We start from the raw sequence: 19,926 nt of genomic DNA on the forward strand, positions 1-19,926 counted from the left end.
CTAATTGAAATTCTATCTAGAGTCAGGACTTGCCTGTTGTTTTAAGACAGACAGGGGCTATGTAACTCCGGACAGACTGAATCTCACTATGTAGCTCGGGTTGGCCTCAACATCAGTGATGGCAATCCTCTGGTCTCAGCTTCCTGAGTTATGTTTCTTCACTCCCGGCCTTAGACTCCCACCGCTCATGCTGTTGTAGAGGTTTGTAAGGTGAATGCTACACCAGTTAGGCTGTCAGAACACTGCTAGGGGACATGGCTGCACAGGCTGGAGCCCAGCATTTCATACACAGAGAGCTCGGGGCACAGAGAACGCAGGGCGCATTGCACTCTGTGCGTTTCCCATCCATTTCCCTGCCTGCTGCTGCTCTCCCTTGCTCAAAGACTGGCACGGGCTCAGCTTTCCCAAAGGACTGGACGGGACCACTCACAGATGATCTGACTGAAGTAGAGGCAGGGATGGGACAGGAATGTTTATTGGGGCAGGAATGTTTTCACACCATCCAGGTGCCTTGATCACTAAACTTAACCAAATACAAGGTATCTTGTCTAATATTAATTGGGTCATGATATATTTTATATTTTTAATATATATGTATTATTAAAAAGTGCAAGGGCTGGGAAGATCGCTCAGCAGTTAGAGCCCTTGTTGCTCTTTCAGAACCTGAGTTCAATACTCAGCACCCACATTTGGCTCACAATTACCCATAACACTATTGCCAGGGGATCTGATGCCCTCTTCTGGCTTATGTGGGTCATGCACCCATGTGGTGCACATACATACATGCATGCAGGTGAAACACAAACACTCATATGCATAAAATAAGTCTGAAAAGAAGTGAGTGGGGCCCCATGTAGCTCAATGGTAGAGACCTTGTGTCTTAAGGTTTCTTTTGTTGCAACAAAACACCATGACCAAAAAGCAAGTTGGGAAGGAAAGGGTTTATGTGACTTACAGTCCCATATTTCTGTTCATGATAGAAGGAAATCAAGACAGGAACTCAATCAGGGCAGGAATCCAGAGGCAGGAGCTGATGCAGAGGCCATTGCTGTTTACTGGCTTGCTTCCCATGTCTCTGTTCAGTCTGCTTTCTTTCTTTGTTTCTCTCTCTCTCTCTCTCTCTTAAATTCTTTTTAAAAAAGATTTATTTACTTATTTTTTGTCTTTCAGACACACCAGAAGAGGGCATTGGATCCTATTACAAGTGGTTGTGAGCCACCATGTGGTCACTTGGAATTGAACTCAGGACCTCTGGAAGAGCAGTCAGTGCTCTTAACCATTGAGCCATCTCTCCAGTCCCAGCCTGCTTTCTTATAGAACCCAGGACCACTAGCCTAGGGATTGTACTACCCATAATGGGCTGGTCCTTCTCCCATCAATCACTAATTAAGAAAATGCTTCACAGGGTTGGGGATTTAGCTCAGTTGTCGAGCGCTTGCCTAGCAAGCACAAGGCCCTGGGTTCAGTCCCCAGCTCCGAAAAAAAGAAAAAAGAAAAAAAAAAAAAAAGAAAAAAAAAAAGAAAAAAAAAAAAAAGAAAATGCTTCACAGTTGGATTTAAGAGGCATTTTCTCAACCGAAGTTCCTTCCTTTCAGACAACTCTGTCTTGTGCCAAGTTGACATAAGATTAGCCAGCACATTTTGCCTAGTGTGGACTGTACCATAGGTTCCATCCTGAGCATTGTTTTTAAAGATGAATATGTATATAAGTGTATATGCATAGACTTTATATACAGTTCCTGGAAAAGCACTGTATTATCTAGTCACTGTATATGCAAATGTATAACTTTGCTAATTATAATGTGTGTATATTTGCATATCTCTATATTGCTCTGTCTCCACTTAGAATTAAAATAAGGACTAATTTATAGTTTTGTTTCTTTTCTCTTTTTTTCTTTCTTTGTTTTGTTTTTGTTTTTGTTTTTTTTAAAGATTTACTATCCATTATATATGAGTACACTGTAGCTAGCTGTCTTCAGACACACCAGAAGAGGGCATCGGATCTCTTTACAGATGGTTGTGAGCCACCATGTGGTTGCTGGGAACTGAACTCATGACCTCTGGAAGAGCAGTCGGGTGCTCTTAACCGCTGAGCCATCTCTCCAGCCCTTGTTTTTGTTTTTTGAGACAGGTTTCTCTGTGTAGCACTGGCTGCCCTAGAAATCACTCTGTAGACCAGGCTGGCCTCAAAGTCAGGGATCTGCCTGCCTTTGCCTCCCAAGTGCTGGGATTAAAAGCTACCACTGCCTGGCTTCTTTGTTTGTTTGTTTTCAATGTTTTTATAAGCATTAAATTTATATATTATGTTTATATAAACAATTATATAAATTATATAAATATATATAATTACTGTGGTAGTGCTGTGAATCGGCACTATGACCAAGGCAACTTATAAAAGAGAGCATTTAATTGAGGGCTTGTTTACAGCTTCAGTGATGAGTCCATTGTTATCATGGTGGGGAACCGGGCAGCAGGCAGGCAGGCAGGCAGGCATGGCGCTGGAGCAGTCTGAGAGCTTACATTTTTATATGAAAGGCGGAAGCAGAGAGAAAGGAAGACTCTGAGCCTCACCTCCTCATCCTTCCTAAACAGTCCACTAAATTGGAAGCATTCAACTATATGAGCCTATGGGAGACATTCTCACTCAAACCTCCACTGTGTTTGTGTGTGTGTGTGTGTGTGTGTGTGTGTGTGTGTGTGTGTGTGTGTGTGTGTATGTGTGTTGCTAGTGATTGGATCCAGAACCTTCTACATGTTAGGCAAAGTTCTTTTTTTCTTTTTTAAAACAACAGAGATTTGTCCCTAAACCCCTTTAAGTTCTTTTTAAACTTTTTATTTATCTTTTGACAATTCCATAGCCAGCAAGATGGCTCTGTGGGTTAAGGTACTTGACTTTAAGCCTGAGGACCCGAGTTCAACCTCTGGGACCCCAGATGGCAGAAAGAGAGAACTGACCCTCATGAACTGTTTTCCAACCTCCCCACATGCCAGTTACAAATAAATAAATGCAATAAAGGACTAAAAAGAACATTTTATCCTAATCATATCCACCCCCCTCTCCCACCTCAACACATCTCCTTCCCAGCTTTCTGGATTCTGGTTTTTCTTTTCTAACCCACTGAGTCCGATAGGGGTAAGTTTCCTGGTGGGTCACCCATGTTCCAGTGGAAGGTCACATACCCAAGAGTATATGGCCAGTGGAAAGTGGACTTAATGGGTTAAAAAAAACCAAAAGCAAAAAACTCACAGGACATGAAGTTGGGTAGGAAGGGAAGGGGGGTGTTGGGGAGTCAGGGGGTGCAGGTCTGGGAAGAGTTTGGGGAAGATAGTGAATATGATCAAAATACATTCCACAAAAATTCCAATGAACTGGTAATAACTAATTTTTAAAACCAAGAAAATGGTTCCCCAAAACAATATACTCTAAGGTCCTAACAGGCAAGTTTCAGACTTCTGGGCAGAAAAGCCTCTTGAAGCCCTGTGTGACATCATGTAGAGAACTGAGCAGGGCCAGCCTCTGAGCCCAATAAGTGTCTGGTGGGCAGCACCCATCCTGCTGGAGCCCCTCCAGGCCTTTCTAGCTGTCTAGATGCATGGTCTAGACTCTAGGTCAGCCACTGGGCCATGACTGCTACTGTCTTTTGTCACTCTGAGATGGTTAAGATTATTTTTTTTTTAAATAGAGAATCTGGCTTTTTTTTTTTTTAAATACCTTTTATCTTATCAGTGGTTCAGCCATTAACCGTCCCAGAAGAAAATTGTCAGTTGTTGGGATTACAAGTGTGTGTCCTCATGCCTCTGCTTCTCTCTCTCTCTCTTTCTCTCTCTCTCTCTCTCTCTCTCTCTCTCTCTCTCTCTCTCTCTCTCTCTCTCTGTGTCTCCCTTCCTTCCTGGGGATGTAGGAGCTCAGAGGGTACATCCTGTGCTCTCAGTAACATTATCTGCACACAGGCATACAGAAAATGTTCCCACACCAGAGGCCTCTTAGCCCCTCCCTCTCCTCTGCGGGATCAGCCCTGCCCTTGCCCAGTCAGGAAGACGCTCACTCTAGCACCTCCCAGAGGCTCTCAGGGTCTTCCAGATGCTTTGTTCCTGTGGTATGGTTAACACCTGGCCAGCCATAGCTGTGCCCCTTTGTCACAGGAAGCTGCCTTGCTCAGAGAGATCCCCACAGACTCCTTAGGGGCAGGTGAGGCCAGATTACGTAAAAAAGGGCTGAATCTCCATTGATAACCCTTATTCCTTGCTCAGGAGTCCTGGGCAATGTCACAGCAAAGGAATGAGGCTGGTTCACTGTTACTTTTACGTAAGACAGCCATATATGAAAGCAGCCTTGGCTATGCCAGCGACCTTTGCAGCAGATGCTGCTTGTTTGTGTTGTTAGCAAAGAATCCTTCATCACGTGTCCTTTCACGTGTTTGCTTTAACAGAACATCCTCTCTCCTGGGTCTGCTTCAGTGAAACATTTTTCCCCGAGGAGTCGGCCTTAGCCTTTCACACCTGTGTCCACTTTAACGAAACGTTCCTTCACGAGTTTGCCCCAGCAAAATCCAACCGATTTTCCAAAGAACCCTTAGGTTTCCACTTCACGTAGTAGCTCACAACTATTCATAAATCTAGTTCCAGAGGATCTGATGTCCTTTTCTGATCTCTGCAGGTACTAGGATGTGATACATGTGATACACACACATACATGCAGATAACACCTCCCCCTAAACATGAGACACATATGTGCACAGGTACATCTATCCATCCATCCATCCATCCGTCTGTCCATCCATCCATCCATCTATGCTATCAACAGTTGGCTGCTTTTTTGCTCGCTTGTTTTCAGGGTCTTTATATGCTCAGGCTGGCGTCAAACTTCCCTAGGGTCAAGATGACTCGTCTCCCCCAGCCTTCTAGGTAGTTTGCTCCATGGGCCCATGCTCTGTGCCCAGCCTACCATCAGTTTCATATAACACCGTTTACTGAGTCCTTCCCACTCTGGCACTGAGATGACCATTTTTTGGAGATGCAATTTTTGGCTTGTGGCGTAGAGTGGTTTTCAGCTGGAGGTATAATTCCGGGGGTAGAGCGCTTGCCTGGCATGCATTAAGCCTGGGTTCCCTCTACAGAATGAGGAAAAGAATGATGAAGAGGTGTTTTGGCAAGGGTGGCATGACTGAGTGGCCTGGTTAAATGCATCCAGGAACCAGCTACTGAAGAAAGGAAGCAAGCAATCGTCTCTTCTGGGGTTTGATACAGAACTATTTCATAACGGTGTCCTCAGGGAGCAAAACCGTGAGGACACTAATAGCCCAGGGCTCTCCAGTCACCCTGAAGAGTAAGGATTCTAGGTCATTTTTATTAATACCCCATTCTATTAATACTCTGTACATTTGCACATACAAAGTTAATCTTTGGACTTCATTTTCACATTTTAGAGCATCCTTCTAGCCCATGGACCAGATAAACAGGTCAGCAGGCCAGCTCTTGAATAGTAAGCAGATCAAAAACTGGACCTAATTAAATGCAAAGAGTGCCACTATGCCTGTCATTTCTAGAACTTTGTTTGTGTGGGATTGCCCTGCCACGGTGGTAAGATAAAGGACAAGTTTCTGCAGCCTTTGATTGTCCAGGAGGCATCTGTGGCTCTCAACCTTCCTGTGACCTTTAACACAGTTCCTCATGTTGTGGTGACCTCAACCATACAACGATTTTCACTGCTACTTCACAATTGTATTTTTGCTACTATTATGGACAGTAATGTAAATATCTGATAATACAAGATATCTGATACGTGACTCCTGTGAAAGGGTCACTCACCCCCAAAGTGGTCAAGACCCACAGGCTGAAAAGAACTAGTTTAGCACATGATTTCCCCTCCCTCAACTTTAGTGTCTCGTCATAAGACATTAAAGTGCCTGTTGGAATAGACTGGACTCACGGTTGAATCATAAGCAGCCAAGAAGGCACGAGACAGAGGCTAGTGAAGGGCACGCAGAGCCAGCCGTGCGTTCTTCAAGGGTTTAACCTGATGCAGGAACACAGCAGAGGGAAGGAAGGAGATGGTCACAAAGAAGGAAAAGCACAGAGCTTAGGAGGGGCTCAAAGGGCTGGGCTCATCTCCAAGGTGGCAGCAGGTGGGCTCGCTCCATCAAAATGTCAGTCTAGGGACATAGGTTACGTCAGAAGTTATGGTGTGTGTTCACCGAGAATTTATTAAAGCTTTTGTGCTTTTCCCTCATTAATAATTAAGTTTTTTTTTCTTTTTTTTTTTTTTCCAGAGCTGGGGACCGAACCCAGGGCCTTGCGCTCGCTAGGCAAGCGCTCTACCGCTGAGCTAAATCCCCAACCCCAATAATTAAGCTTTTAGCCAGGCCTGGTGATATGTACATGTAATCTCAGCTACACAGGAGACTGAGGCAGGAGGATTGAAACAGCAAGGCCTATAGGCTTCCAAGTGAGTTCAAGGCCAGCCTGGGCAGTGAAACAGAATTGTCTCAAAATAAAAAGTGAGAAAGTTCTAGGAGCAGCTGGGTATGATAGTGCTCGCTTTTAATCCCCACACGTAGGAGGTGGGGGAGAGGAGCTCTGTGGGTGCAAGGAAAGTCTGGTTTTCATACACATTCCAGGACAGTGGGGACTAAATAGAGAGACCCTGTCTCAAAAAAAAAAATACTGGGAGTGTGGGTCAGTAGTAGAGTCCTGGCTTACCATGTGCAAGGGTCCTTGGTTCCCTAGTTTCTCTGTTTCTGTCTCTGTCTCTGTCTCTCTGTCTCTCGTCTTTTTTTGTCTCCCCTCTTCCTCACACATGCACACACACATGTATACACATAACAAGATTTGCCTTAGAGCGGCAGTAACCCTGATCCTGTGCCTCTCATGTAAGGGTGCATGAGTCAATTACTGGAAAGGAACAGAAATCTAGGAACAGGCCCTACTCACGCATTCATTCGATTTGAACCTAAGTACAAGGCAGCCCAGGAAGGAATGGCTTTTCAGCTGATGATGTCGGACCAGCTAGATATCCTTGTACAGTGCTATTTGTACCTTGCTTCATGTGGCCAGCATTCACAAGCCCCCGTGTGGAACAGCATAGCCAGAGTGAAGCTCTGTTCATACTCATGACCCATGGGGAGTTGCGGGACACAGGGCAGGTGATGACTTGGAGCATTCCTTGTAGGACACAAGCTAACTCTACTCATGAGTCAGTTGTTGGGCCTGTAAGGGTCTGGAAAGAGAAGGGGGCATGTGACCTGCCTGGGTTGTAGGGGAAAAGTGGTCTGGGTCACCAGAGGGAGCCTGGCGCTGAGCCTGAGGCTCCCTTAGCCTGAGCTGGAGTTTTCAAGATGTATTTTGAGTATTTTCTGATTATGTGTCTCTGTGTGGCTGTGTGCATGTGACTGTAGGTACCAGTTGAGACCAGGGGCATCTGATGTTCTGGGGCTGCTGATGTTACAGGAAGCTGTGAGCTACCTAACAGTTTTGGGAAACATCTTCCTCCTGGTTTGGGGTATGGGAGGTAGGTGGTCATCTTGTCCTGCTCCTACCCTAAACCTACTTTTGTTTGTAAGTCTTCAACAAACTCTATTCCAACAAGGCCTGCCAGACAACTGGGACGTACACAGCAGGTAAGTGACAGAGTAGGCATTTTCAGTGGTACAAATGCTTCACTGGCAGTTTTTTTCTCTTAAAGCTTTTAAAATTAGGTTTATTCATTTGAGTTTATGTGAGTGTTTTACCTACATGTATGTATCATGTATGTATGTGTAATGTGTGCATGCTTGGTGTCCATGGAGGTCCGGGTTCAGGATGGTTGTGAGCCACGTATGGGTAGTGGAAGTTGAACCTTAGTCCTCTACAAGAACGACACATGGTCTTGATGGCTAAACTATCTTTCTAGACTGCTACCTTAATGACTTAGTGTATTCTACAGAATTGAGAGCATGTGCGTCCGAGAGATATTCTCATTCCTATTCGGTCTCCTATGAGCTGAATGAACTTGGATTCAATTCCTGATCCCACAAGCCTCAGGATGGCATATGTATCTGAATTTCCAGACACTTGAGAAACCGAGGCAGGAGGATGATTCGAGGCCAAGATATTTATGACCTGCATGGGCACTTTATCAAGCCCACTCGTGATGGTTTGTATATGCTTGGCCCAGGGTGTGGCACTATTAGGAGGTGTGGCCTTGTTAGAGTAGGTTTGTCACTGTGGGCGTAGGCTTAAGACCCTCAACCTAGCTGCCTGGAAGCCAGTTTTCCATTAGCAGCCTTCAGATGAAGATGTAGAACTCTCATCATGCCTGCCTAGATGCTGCCCTCCTCCCACCTTGATGGAGCTGTAAGCCAGCCCCAATGAAATGTTTATAAGACTTGCCTTTATAAGACTTGCCTTGGTCATGGTGTCTGTTCACAGCAGTAAAACCCTAACTAAGACACCACTCCCACCCCACATCATTCTTTAAAAATTTTATTATTGGGTTGGGGATTTAGCTCAGTGGTAGAGCACTTGCCTAGCAAGCGCAAGGCCCTGGGTTCGGTCCCCAGCTCCGAAAAAAAAAAAAGAAAAAAATTTATTATTGTATTTATTTATTGTGTTTGAATTTACCTGCATGTTTGTATGTGTACATGTGATATCTGCCTGATATCTGTAGAGATCAGATGAGATGTTGGACCTCCTGGATGGATTCTGGGAATGGAACCTGAGTCCTCTGTAAGAGCAACAAGTGCTCTTAACTGCCGAGTCATTTCTCCAGCGCCAGGGACCAGCTGGGGTCAGCTCCCCCTTTCCATCTCCTGGGTTCTCAGAACCAAACTCAGGTCCTTAGGCTTGGTGACAAATGCCTTTACCTGCTGAGCCTTCTCCCCAGCCTGAAACAACCATCTCTTAAAAAATAAATACAGTGTAAGTGGTAGAGATGTTCCTTTAGAGTGATTACTGACTACCTACTGTGTGCTAGGCCTTGTTCCAGATGCCTGGCTGTGCCCATGAACCTCTCATTCCAGACGCCACCACTCATCAGTTCTTGAGAGAATTCGGAGACAATACACGAACCGTGCACGCAGCCCAGCCTGGCTCCCAGCGGCCACTGCCTCCTTATCACTCTCTTTCTCTATAGTGTGACTCCCATGATAACAAAAATAAACATGTTCTCATAAAGCAGGGAGCCCGTGTATCCTTGAACTTATTGGCAAGAGCTTGAACCTTTTGGAATAAAGATCAAGGGGAAAGGCTGGGGAAGGAAGGGCTTCTGAGTGCATCATCGCAGGGGTTAAGTCAGCCATGAAATTAGCAAGAGGTTCATCTAACTTCCTTCTATCCAGATCTCTGTGTCTGGGCTTCACATTTGCTGAGATAAAGGTCTCCCATGGGGTTACCCCATGTCTTCAACAGAAGGATTCTTTCTTGGAGTCACTATTTTCAATGCTAATCAGAATACAGGATTCTGCTGAGGATCCAGCCCTAGTGCCCGCTGCCCCTCCTTGCACAAGAGGTCTACTCTCTCCTCCAGATCAAGAACATAGATGGTCGACTCTTCTACAAAGCACCAAGGCCAGCCTGGCCCCAGCCACTTGCTCTATTGCCTGCGCCTCTGAAGAGCCTGAGGCAAGGGACAGAACTTGCTAAGTGGCCCTGTCTTGCACCCACCTATTGTCCCTGTCCCTGATCATTGGGCTCAGCCTTAGCCTCTGACTAGATAGCAGGCTCCTAGTCCACATCCAAATAGCACCCTCAGCTTCCACCTTCCCAAACAGGCACAGAACAATCTCACCCATATCTAACAGCCTGGAAGAGGAGTCCAGCAACCGACTATCGAAACAGCCAAGACACCCACCTCCATCAGTTACTCTCTGTATGTCTCCAGACACGCTGATCATCTTCCTCCTGCTAGAGGGTGATGGAGTCGTAGTTCTGAGGCTCTCAGCCTGACATCCTATCACCCCTCCACTGAATCATCCCCAGATCATGGCCCTTCTCCTGCTACTCCCAAAGGTCTTATCACGCTGCCTCTGCTGCACCTTGGGACCTTGGGGCTTGGTCTCTTTCTCTTTCTTTCTCTCTCTCTCTCTCTCTCTCTCTCTCTCTCTCTCTCTAATTTTTTTGAGACAAAATTTCCTCTGCTCTCTGTAGCTGGCTCTGTAGACCAGGCTGCCTGCCTCTGCCTCCCGAGTGGTGGGATTAAAAGCCCCCTCCCCGGCTTGGGCTTGTACTTTCTCATTGCTCTCATGGAAGCATAATATCTTCTCATCCTTCAAGCAGAGATGGAGAGAGCCTTGTACTCATACAATTCAGCCAAAGCATGCAGTTGGAACAAATGTCCTGTACTCCAATGGCTTCTGGCCTGCAGGAATAATTTTTGCCCACATGCCCTTGTCTCAGGAGACCGTAACAGTCTCAGCTCTGCCCAAGTCTGCAGTATCAGAGGCTCAAGGTGGAGATGCAGGTCACACCCTGGGCCCATGGGGCTTGTGGGAAAGGGTGGAGACCAGTGGTTCACAACAACTCCTTGTCTCTTCACATTCTGCTCAGAGGAGGAAGAGGCCATCTAGATGTACTTGTGTCTCTTTGGCCAAAGCAACCTTATCATTGCCTTCTGTGTGGGTGTGATGTTGATCCTGATGGGAGGGGGCTGCTAGGGGAATGGCAGGAACCCAGATCTGACTGTGCACTTCAGAGCAGGCCATTCTTGGATAAAAACTCCTCCGTGATGAAGGCTTAGACACATGTCAGGGACCAGGCGAGCCTTCATGCATTCCCGCATGGGTGGAACCAAAGCGATCCGGCCATTTCACAGAAATGAGGCTCTGAGAGGGTGGGCAGAGGGACACGGGCTGCTGAGAGAAGCAGCCGGAAGGCAGAAGATCCCAGAAAACAGAGACTGATCAAGAGGGCAGGTACTCACAGGAGAGGGACCAAGATGGCGGGTGACCAGAGGAGGGAGTGAGGTAGTCTGAGGAGGGGAGGGTGAGCAGTGTCTTTGGTTGGTTGGTCTCACCTTTTTGTCCACAGCAGCTGCTTTTTTTTTCTGTAAAATATGTTTATCAATTTTATTTTTGTATAAAACACAAGGGAGAGACATGGCCAGTCAACACATGACTGACCACAGGGAAAGGAGTTTATCAAACTTCGAGAGTCTAAAAACATACAAATGTGTCTTTTGTCTACAGCAATTGTCTATGCTTCCCCACACACCGACTGGTACCCTCTGCCCAGTCACACACAGTGAGGACAGCAGGTCAGTGACTCACGTCCTAAGCAGTTTTCTGCTGCCCCTTCTTTCCGATCAGAGGCTTGTGGATGTGTGGAAGCACACCGCCCCCGGCTACGGTAGCATTGATCAGTGAATCCAACTCTTCGTCACCTCGGATTGCAAGCTGTAAGTGGCGTGGGGTGATGCGCTTTCCTTTGAGATCTTTAGAAGCGTTACCTGCCAAGTCCAACACCTCGGCTGTGAGGTACTCCAGAATTGCAGCACTGTACACAGCAGCAGGGGCGCCCACCCGTCCATGGCTTGTGGTGTGAGTCTTCACGTGTCTGTGGATGCGGTCCACAGGAAACTGGAGCCCAGCTCTCTGTGAGCGAGACACTGCCTTAGCCTTGGCCTTCCGGCTGTCTTTTCCAGCTTTGCCTCCTGCCATGGTCTCGGCCGCGCAACGCCCACTGCAACCCCGCGCCGCTGCCGCTGCTCTCCCACAGCAGCCACTCTTGAAAGCCTACCTCTAGCTACCCTGAGCTTGTCTAGGGTTAGAGAGGATTCACTGTTGGTGATAGGACGAGTCCTTTGTATTCTCATTTTCCCTCCATGATCCTGGGCTGCTAGAGGGTAGCCTGGATGCCCACGAGAAGGAGACACAACCAGCTTCCCAGGGCCAGAGGCTTTCTTTACAGTGCCTCCTGGACCCAGGGGACCAACAAGCTACTTCTACCACCTGCTTTAGTGAATGAACTTTAGCCTTTACACAGACTCCAACCCAGGATACCCAACCTAGACACGGCACTTAGATCCTCAAGCCACAGGCAGAGGAAGTAAGCACCACACACGTGCTCCTTCTGGGGATTTCGCAGAGCTGTATTTCTGGGGCTCTCAGAGGCCCTGGGTCTATCAAGAAGGTGGGGTGGCTTCAGGGGGGGGGTAGGGGAAGGTCTGGTGCAAGATGAGCAGGAGGGGGCTACAACAGTACTAAGCAGGTCCCTGTAACACAGCTTGGGGTTCATCCCATGACTTCAATAGCATCACTTCCTGACTACAAACAGGGAAAAGCATGCTGGGCCTCAGAATGTCACAGGGGGTGGCAAACACTTTTCATGTATCTCAGGGTAGAAGCAGAATGAGCACTGGACTGAGAGCCGCAGGTCTGCAAGTCATGACTCTCTGTCTCTGAGGGTCAGACTCATCTGAGCTTCTGTGAAATTGGGGTGACCTGCCTTCATCATACAACGGAGTGGCAAGAAGGCTCTTCCTGACCCCAGGATTCTCTACACATGGGACACTGGGTCCTGACTGAACATTTCAGACTTGTGTTTCAGGAAGGAACATGTAGCTCTCCATAGATGTGTGGAATGCCCTGAGGGATGCCACTTGATGGACTTGTCCTTGCCCTAAGAACCCCAGCTTGTTCCTCAGCAGACCCCCAGAGGACAGTGAAGAAACAAGAGTAAGCAAGAGTGATAAGTTTTGGGAATGTTCTGCTGACCCTGATTTCAGTGAAATCAGGAAAGCATAACGTCTGGCCCTACTGAGGGGATTGGAAGAGTCAAGGGACAACAGTGTAGGCTCCACAGTGGAGCCTTACGCCATGTTCCTGCACATAGCATTGTGTGCAAAGACCTGGACACCAATCTCAGAGTTAGGAAGTAAACACCAGGCTTGGGTGTGGCAGCTGGGGCAAGAGGGTCATGAGTTCAAGACCAGGCTGGGCTGAACTGTGAGACCCTGCCTCAAAACACAATAAAATTATTCCTCCTTCACACACAAAGATATAAAATGGACCCCCGTCTGCCCCCCACTGCTGATTTTAAGAAAGTAAAACACCTCTTTGGGAAAAGACAAAGTGACCAATTTGGCTACTGAGAGCAGACACTTGAATTGACACATATAATGCTTCCTGGGGGAGTTATGGCTTGGAAACACATCCCAGGACTCCACGTTAAGTATCAACAAGGCTGGGGAGGTGCTTTGATGTTACAACCTGCACAACTTTGGTCTTGACAAGACTGAGGTGAGAGAGAACAATGAAATGACAGGCACGGTAACATAAAGCTGAGACCAGCGAGCCGTGTGCCCAGACAGAGCCGCAGCCTGTACTGGAGACGCAGTAAGAAATTATACAGCGCTGGACGAGGAGGCCAGTGAACGACTCTCAGTAGGGAGGCCGTCTCAGGCTGTGGTCATCTTGGAGATGTGTGCTTGGACACTGTGATGGACACTTCCTGCACACACTGTCAACCTCCCTGCCTGGACCTGGGGAAGACCTTGCCATTCCCATGGGTCTGAGGCATTAGAGTCCTGTGCTCGTACCAACAACAGACGTGCACTCGGGACTTCATCTGCCCCTCTCCCCCACGCTTTAAAGTGTGCATTGATTCTTGGCTCCAAACCACATCGAATCCTTTCTGCTTTCACTTGGCTATATGCAAATTACATCGCCAATACAGGAACATCTGTTAATTAAAGGAGGGACTTGAATGGCTGCAGAAGCTCTGGTGCATGGCCACCTGCCCCTTGGCCAAGCATGAAGCCCTCCCTGAAGGCGACAGGTGGGTGTGTCCCTCCTTCTCGATGGTTTTCTGTTTAATTTGCATTTGCATATTTTGGGCTTCATGTGTGAATTAACACAAACGGTGCCCTACATATCCACACTTCTGCAATATGCTCTCTCTGCTTAATATAATCAGGGAAGAACTATCTATCTTAGTACATATAGGGCACCCTCATTCCTGAGGAGATGAATACGGACCACTTATTTGCACTTTTCTATGATGATGGACATAGGGGTTATTTCATTATATATATATATATATATATATTTATGCTTTGTGATTACAGACAGTTGTAAAAGGAGCGTCCTTGTACCTCTGTGTAGGAGGTGGGGACTCTTGGTCTAGGGCTCGCACATTTTGATTTAATAGCTATGTTCAGTTGTTCTCCAAACACTGCCCCGACTATTTCCTCACCAGTGTTCGTCAACCGACAAGTGAACATGCTCTTTGTATGTTGCCCGTGTTTTCGAGGCTCCAGTGTTTGGAATTCTTCTTAGAGTCACCTGTTCTTCACTGAGTTGTTGGTTTACCTCACTGATGTGTCGGGGGCGGGGTGCGCTTTGCCTATCAAATGCTCCTGTGTGGCCTCCCTGTGACTTTCCTTTTTTAAGTTAAAATTTGAAGTTAGTGGGGCTGGGAAGATCGCTCGGAGGTTAAGAGCACTGACTGCTCTTCCAGAGGTCCTGAGTTCAAATCCCAGCAACCACATGGTGGCTCATAACCATCTGTAATGGGATCCAATGCCCTCTTCTGGTGTGTCTGAAGACAGCTGCAGTGTACACACACACACACACACACACACACACACACACACACACACACAATCTTTAAATAAAAATACTTGAAGTTAGCATACAAACGAATGAGTTTTATTATGGTGCTTCATAAATATATCACTGTGCTTCTTTAATTTTTTTTTATTATTTTTTTTCGGAGCTGGGGACCGAACCCAGGGCCTTGTGCTTGCTAGGCAAGTGCTCTACCACTGAGCTAAATCCCCAACCCCGCTTCTTAAATTTTTAAGTTTAATGTGTTAGGTGTTTTGCCTGGATGTATATCTGTGTGCCCTGTGCCTGCAGAGGCAGAAGAGGGCAACAGATCCTCTGGGACTGGAGATGCAGATGATTGCGAGCTGCCATGTGGGTGCTGGGACTTGAGCCCCGATCCTTCGGAGAGCACCCCATGCTTGTAACTGTGGAGCCATCGCTCCAGCCCTATGATGCTTCACTCTTACTGCCTCCACCTCCCGCCCACTCTTGCTGTTCCCCCCCCCTTTCCCCAAATAGTCCCTCACACTGGGATGCCCTTACTACTTTTTCCCACTCTCCTCTCCTTCCTCCCATCCTCTTCCCTCTTTTGGTCACCTTTTAAATTTCACCACACAGCTGAATAAGACCCCCTTGTGTGTGTAGATCGCATTTTCATTATCCATTCATCCATTGCTGGATGGCTAACCCTTGTTCCTTTCTCAGTTACTGTGAGTAGTAGAGCAGTAAACATGGCAGCAGGACTGTCTCGGTGGTATGTTGACTTAAGTTCTCCCGGGATACACCAGGGAGTGGTATAACTCATCCCGTGGCAATAGTTCTAGTTTTAGTTTTCTGAGGCACATCCATCCAGAATTCTATAGTGGCTGCATGTGGTGGTTAGTGTTGTCCTCTTGATACAATGCAGACTCACCTGGGAGACGGCCTCTGGCATGCCTCTGGGGAGTATCTTGATTCATTGATGGAGGAAGACCCATCTTAACCTTTTAGAAATTTTATTCATTTGTGTGTGTGTGTGTGTGTGTGTGTGTGTGTGTGTGTGTGTGTGTCCCTGTGGAAGTCATCCTTGGATCCCAGATCAGTCTCAGCTGCTGTGGCTGAGATGCTGAGCCATCTGAGGTGAGGGCAAGACCGTCCCCTGGGCAGGGAATTCTCAAGAATGGGAACCGGGCAGTTGTGTGCACTCATCACTGTCTTCCTCTGACCTCAGCCATAATGGGATCACTTGCTTCCAAGTGCCCGTGATGGTTCTATTGTACTGTGAGCTACAACAAACCCTCCCATCCTGACGCTGTTTTTGTGTCTCAACAACAGAACGAGAAGCAGACATTGACATTTCTCCCAGTGGGGAACAAGGACTCCTCTTTCTCCACATCTTCCATGGTACTTGTTGCCACTGTGTTTGTGATGACAGTCATTTTGAGTGGCGTGAGACGGAAACAGCTTTAGTTTGCTTTTCCTGGATGGCTAATCCCACGGAACACCTTTCCAAGTGCCGGTCATTTGTACTTTGAAGAGTTGCATATCCAGTTTACCAGGCCATTTATTGATTGGATAATTTTTTTGAGGGTACTTACTTAATTTTTGCAGTCCTTCAGATATTCTAAATATAAATCCCATCACTGATATGTAGCTGGCAAAGATCATTTTCTCACTCTATAATCATTTCGGTGATTGTTATTATCATTATTTCTTGCTGTGCAGAAGACTTTCGAATTCATGTCATCTCGTTTGTCAATCTTGGAATTGCTTCTTGTGCTGTCGAGTCTTTCAGAAAGTTCTTGCTTACCCTACTGTCTTGAAGTCTTAGGCCTAATGTTGCTCTAGTGGCCTCCAGTCTTCAGATCTGTCTCTACCAGTCCAATACATTTAGAACTGGTTTTTGTGGGGGCTGACAGGTACAGTCTTCTTCTACAGAGACTGCTGGTTCTCCCAGCACCCCGCGTCAAGGCACCACCATCAGGTCTCAGAGTACTGGCCTTCCTACCTCAGTTATAGTCTCTTCATCCACAAATGCATTTAAAAATCATTTTTAAATAAGATTTATTTATTTTATGTATCTGAGTACACTGTACCTGTCTTCAGATGCACCAGAATAGGCATTGGGTTCCATTACAGATGTTAGTGAGCCACCATGTGATTGCTGGGAATCGAACTCAGGACCTCTGGAAGAGTAGTCAGTGCTCTCAACTGCTGAGTCATCTCTCCGGCCCCCTAAAAATCCTTTCTTTAATTTTACACTTTATAGCTTACTTTAAATTTGCCATGGGTTTTGCTTGTTTGTTTGTTTGTTTGTTTTGAGACAGTCTTTACCCTGAAACTCACCATGTAGACCAGGTTGGTATTAACCTCACAGAGATCCACCTGCCTTCCCCCCACCCCCCATCCCTGCAAAATGCTGGGATTTAAAGTGTGGGCCACTAGGCCTGACTTGCCATAGTTTCGTAAAACTTTAATTGTTTCTTTTTTAAAAATATATGTTTGATCGAAATAGAATCAGTTCACCCTCTCTGCAATCCTACCCATGTTCCTTCCACTCTCACCGACAGTCTCCTGTTCTTGATCATTGTCATTACATATGTGTCCATATGTATCTGTAGGAACACATGCACACACATGACCCCGAGTGTGTTTTGTTGTTAGTGTGTACATGGGTTCAGGGATGACTGCTATGCACTGGATGACCAACAAGGGGGCTGGTCCCTGGGAGAGTGTAACTCTCTTCCCAGAAGTCAGTAGTCGCCTGTAACTCTTTGTCTAGGAATGGCACTGCGTGAGAAATTTTCTCTTCCAGTCTTACTTATGCAACCATTTCCATGAAAGGTAGTTTCACAGCAGACTTCCTGGTATTCCGACTTTTACAATCCTTCAGGCTCCTCTTCCACAATATCCCCCGAGCCACAGATGCGGGAGCTGTAATCTGCAGAGGCGTCTATCAGGACTGGGCTCTAATGATCCATTGATCTCGGTATTGTGTCCAATTGTGGTTTTCCGCGATGGACTCCATTTGCCGTAAAGACAGGCTTCTTTGATGAGAGGCGGAAGCCACACTTATCTGTGGGTGAAGGGATAAGATAAAGGATGCAATTACAACCTCACACTTAGCTGCCACTGCAAAGTGGCAGTAGGAGATTCTCTTCTAAGGTCCAATGACCACACTGGCCATGGGACGCCAGGGAATCTAAACGGTCTAGGAATATAAACAGAGATCTAAATAGAATAAATAGAAATTGTTAAGAGATAACTCAAAGTGGTCGTCATTCTTCGCAATTAGGGAAATATAGGTTGAAACAATCCAGGCCCGATTTCCCTCCTGTTGAGTAGGCCTTAGGTTCCATTAGACGCTGTTGGGAACCACTGACATGTGAGCGTCACATTGTCTTTTGGATAGCTTGTCACGGTGGTCATTGACGAGGGTTTTAGGTATTCTGGCTGGGTAGAACTGTTTAAGTACTTTTCTCTCTTGGAAACTTGCATAGTATTTTCTGGTCCCAGTGAAGCTAGACCTTGGGAAAGAGGCTTTCAGGTTAGATCCAGCTGCAATCATCCGAGTCCTGTGTACTGAGTGCGTGGTATCTTTCCCACCAACCAAGCTCCTGAGAGGTACGGTCTGTATTGTTTTGGGAACTACTTGAGTTACCCTGACCACCACCTAAGAGGAGGTTTGTCATGCCCAGTGCAGGACTTTATCTGCCAGAGAATTAAGGCCAATGATTGACAACCAGGAGTTCAAAAAATTATAAAGCTTCTGTATAGCTAAGGAAATGGTCAACTGTGTGGAAAAGATGATCAATGGAATAGGAGAGAATCTTTGGCAGCTGTACCTCTGACAGAGGATTAATATCCAGGAGAGAGAGAGAGAGAGAGAGAGAGAGAGAGAGAGAGAGAGAGAGCGCATGTGTATGTGTCAAGGAATCAAATGGCCTAATTAATAAATGGGGTAGGGAATCTAAACAGAATTCTCAATAGAATAAATAAAAATGGTTAAGAAATACCCCCAAAAGAATTCATCTATTCTTCACAGTTAGGAAAATGAAAATGGTTTTTGAGAGTTCATCTCACCCCAGTCAGAATGGCTAAGGTCGACAGAACAGCTGGCAACCAACGCAACTGAGACGTGAGGAAGGGGCCTCGTTCACCTCGCTCACTGCTGGGGGGGGGTTACCAACTGGTGCAGTCACTCTGATAATCAGCATGGAGAATCCTCAAAGAATAAATCTACCATATGACCCACCTAGACCACTAGCATGTGCCCAAAAGGACTCAACATCACACTCCACAGATACTCCCTCAGCCATGTTCACAGCTGCTCTATTCACAATAGCCAAGAGGAAACACCCTCAATGTCCTTCCACAGAGGAGTGGATAATGAGCGCACGGTCAAATACTATTCAGCTGTAAAGGAAAACCAGACTCTGCAATGTGCAGGTAAATGGGTGGACCTGTGTGAGGTAACCCAGATCTGGAAAGACAGAAGCCACACGTTCCTGCCGGTCTGCAGTTCCTGCTGTCCAAACCCTCGGTTGTGAGTGTGCAGCACAGAGTGACCACAGGAACCAGGAAAATATAAAGGAGCCATGAAGGGGTGGTGGGAGCTGGGGGGAGCTGGGGCCTGGGGAGGGAATAGCAATACACAGATGATATGAGGTGGGAAATAGAAAAATGGGGAGCGAGGTCAATACAGAAGGAGAAAGAGAGCTGAGGCGGAAGAAACACCAAGGCTGTCTGATAAAGCCACAAGGAATCAATCACACTATTTTATATATCTACCTAAAATAATACACAATACAAGTAAGTGTACACACACACACACACACACACACACACACACACACACGGTAGTTGTGCTGACAATGCTCCTCATGAGGACCATAGATTAATTTATCTATTTGATCTGCATAGGTGTTTTGCCTGCATGTATGTTTCTGTACCATCTACACATCTGCTACCTCTGGAGGTAAGAAGAGGTTGCCAGATCTCCTGGAACTAATTACAGATGGTTGTGAGCTGCCATGTGGGCACTGGGACTTGAACCAGGGTCCTCTGCAATAGCAGTCAATGTCCTTAACCTCTCACTGGCCTCAGTTTGCCAGTTTTGGTAGACACATTGGATTTTTAGTGCTGTGAGATAGCTGTTTATTTATGATAGTACAGTGTCCTTAGTCAGTGCAGTATCTTTTCCCAGTGCTGAGGACTGTACTCGGGTCTCATGCATACAAACACTGTGACAACTGTGCTGAGCCTCCCAGTTTTTAAACTGGCCATTTTGTCCATTTATTTTTGAGCCAGGGCCTCACCATGCAGCCCTGGCTAGTTTATAACTGTATCCGGCTGGCTTACGTACTCACAGAGAGACACCCGCCTCTGCCTCTGCTTCCAGAGCTGGGCTGGGATTAAGAGTGTGCGC

At 46.6% G+C, this 19,926-nt stretch overlaps 1 protein-coding gene across 1 annotated transcript; it reads right to left on the reverse strand.

The window, feature by feature from the left end:
* Positions 1-11,024: 11,024 nt before the first annotated feature.
* On the reverse strand, positions 11,025-11,679 carry H2az2l1 (H2A.Z histone variant 2 like 1). Its single transcript, XM_006237209.5, has one exon. The coding sequence runs from the start codon at positions 11,628-11,630 to the stop codon at positions 11,244-11,246; it is 387 nt and encodes a 128-aa protein (XP_006237271.1). The 5' UTR covers positions 11,631-11,679; the 3' UTR covers positions 11,025-11,243.
* Positions 11,680-19,926: the final 8,247 nt, after the last annotated feature.

This window comes from Rattus norvegicus, chromosome 4 (assembly GCF_036323735.1).
Source record: "Rattus norvegicus strain BN/NHsdMcwi chromosome 4, GRCr8, whole genome shotgun sequence".
Lineage (NCBI taxonomy): Eukaryota > Metazoa > Chordata > Mammalia > Rodentia > Muridae > Rattus > Rattus norvegicus.

What these genes read in the sequence shown, in the direction of transcription:
- H2az2l1 (XM_006237209.5), bottom strand. Translation starts at nt 11,630, where the DNA reads ATGGCAGGAGGCAAAGCTGGAAAAGACAGCCGGAAGGCCAAGGCTAAG.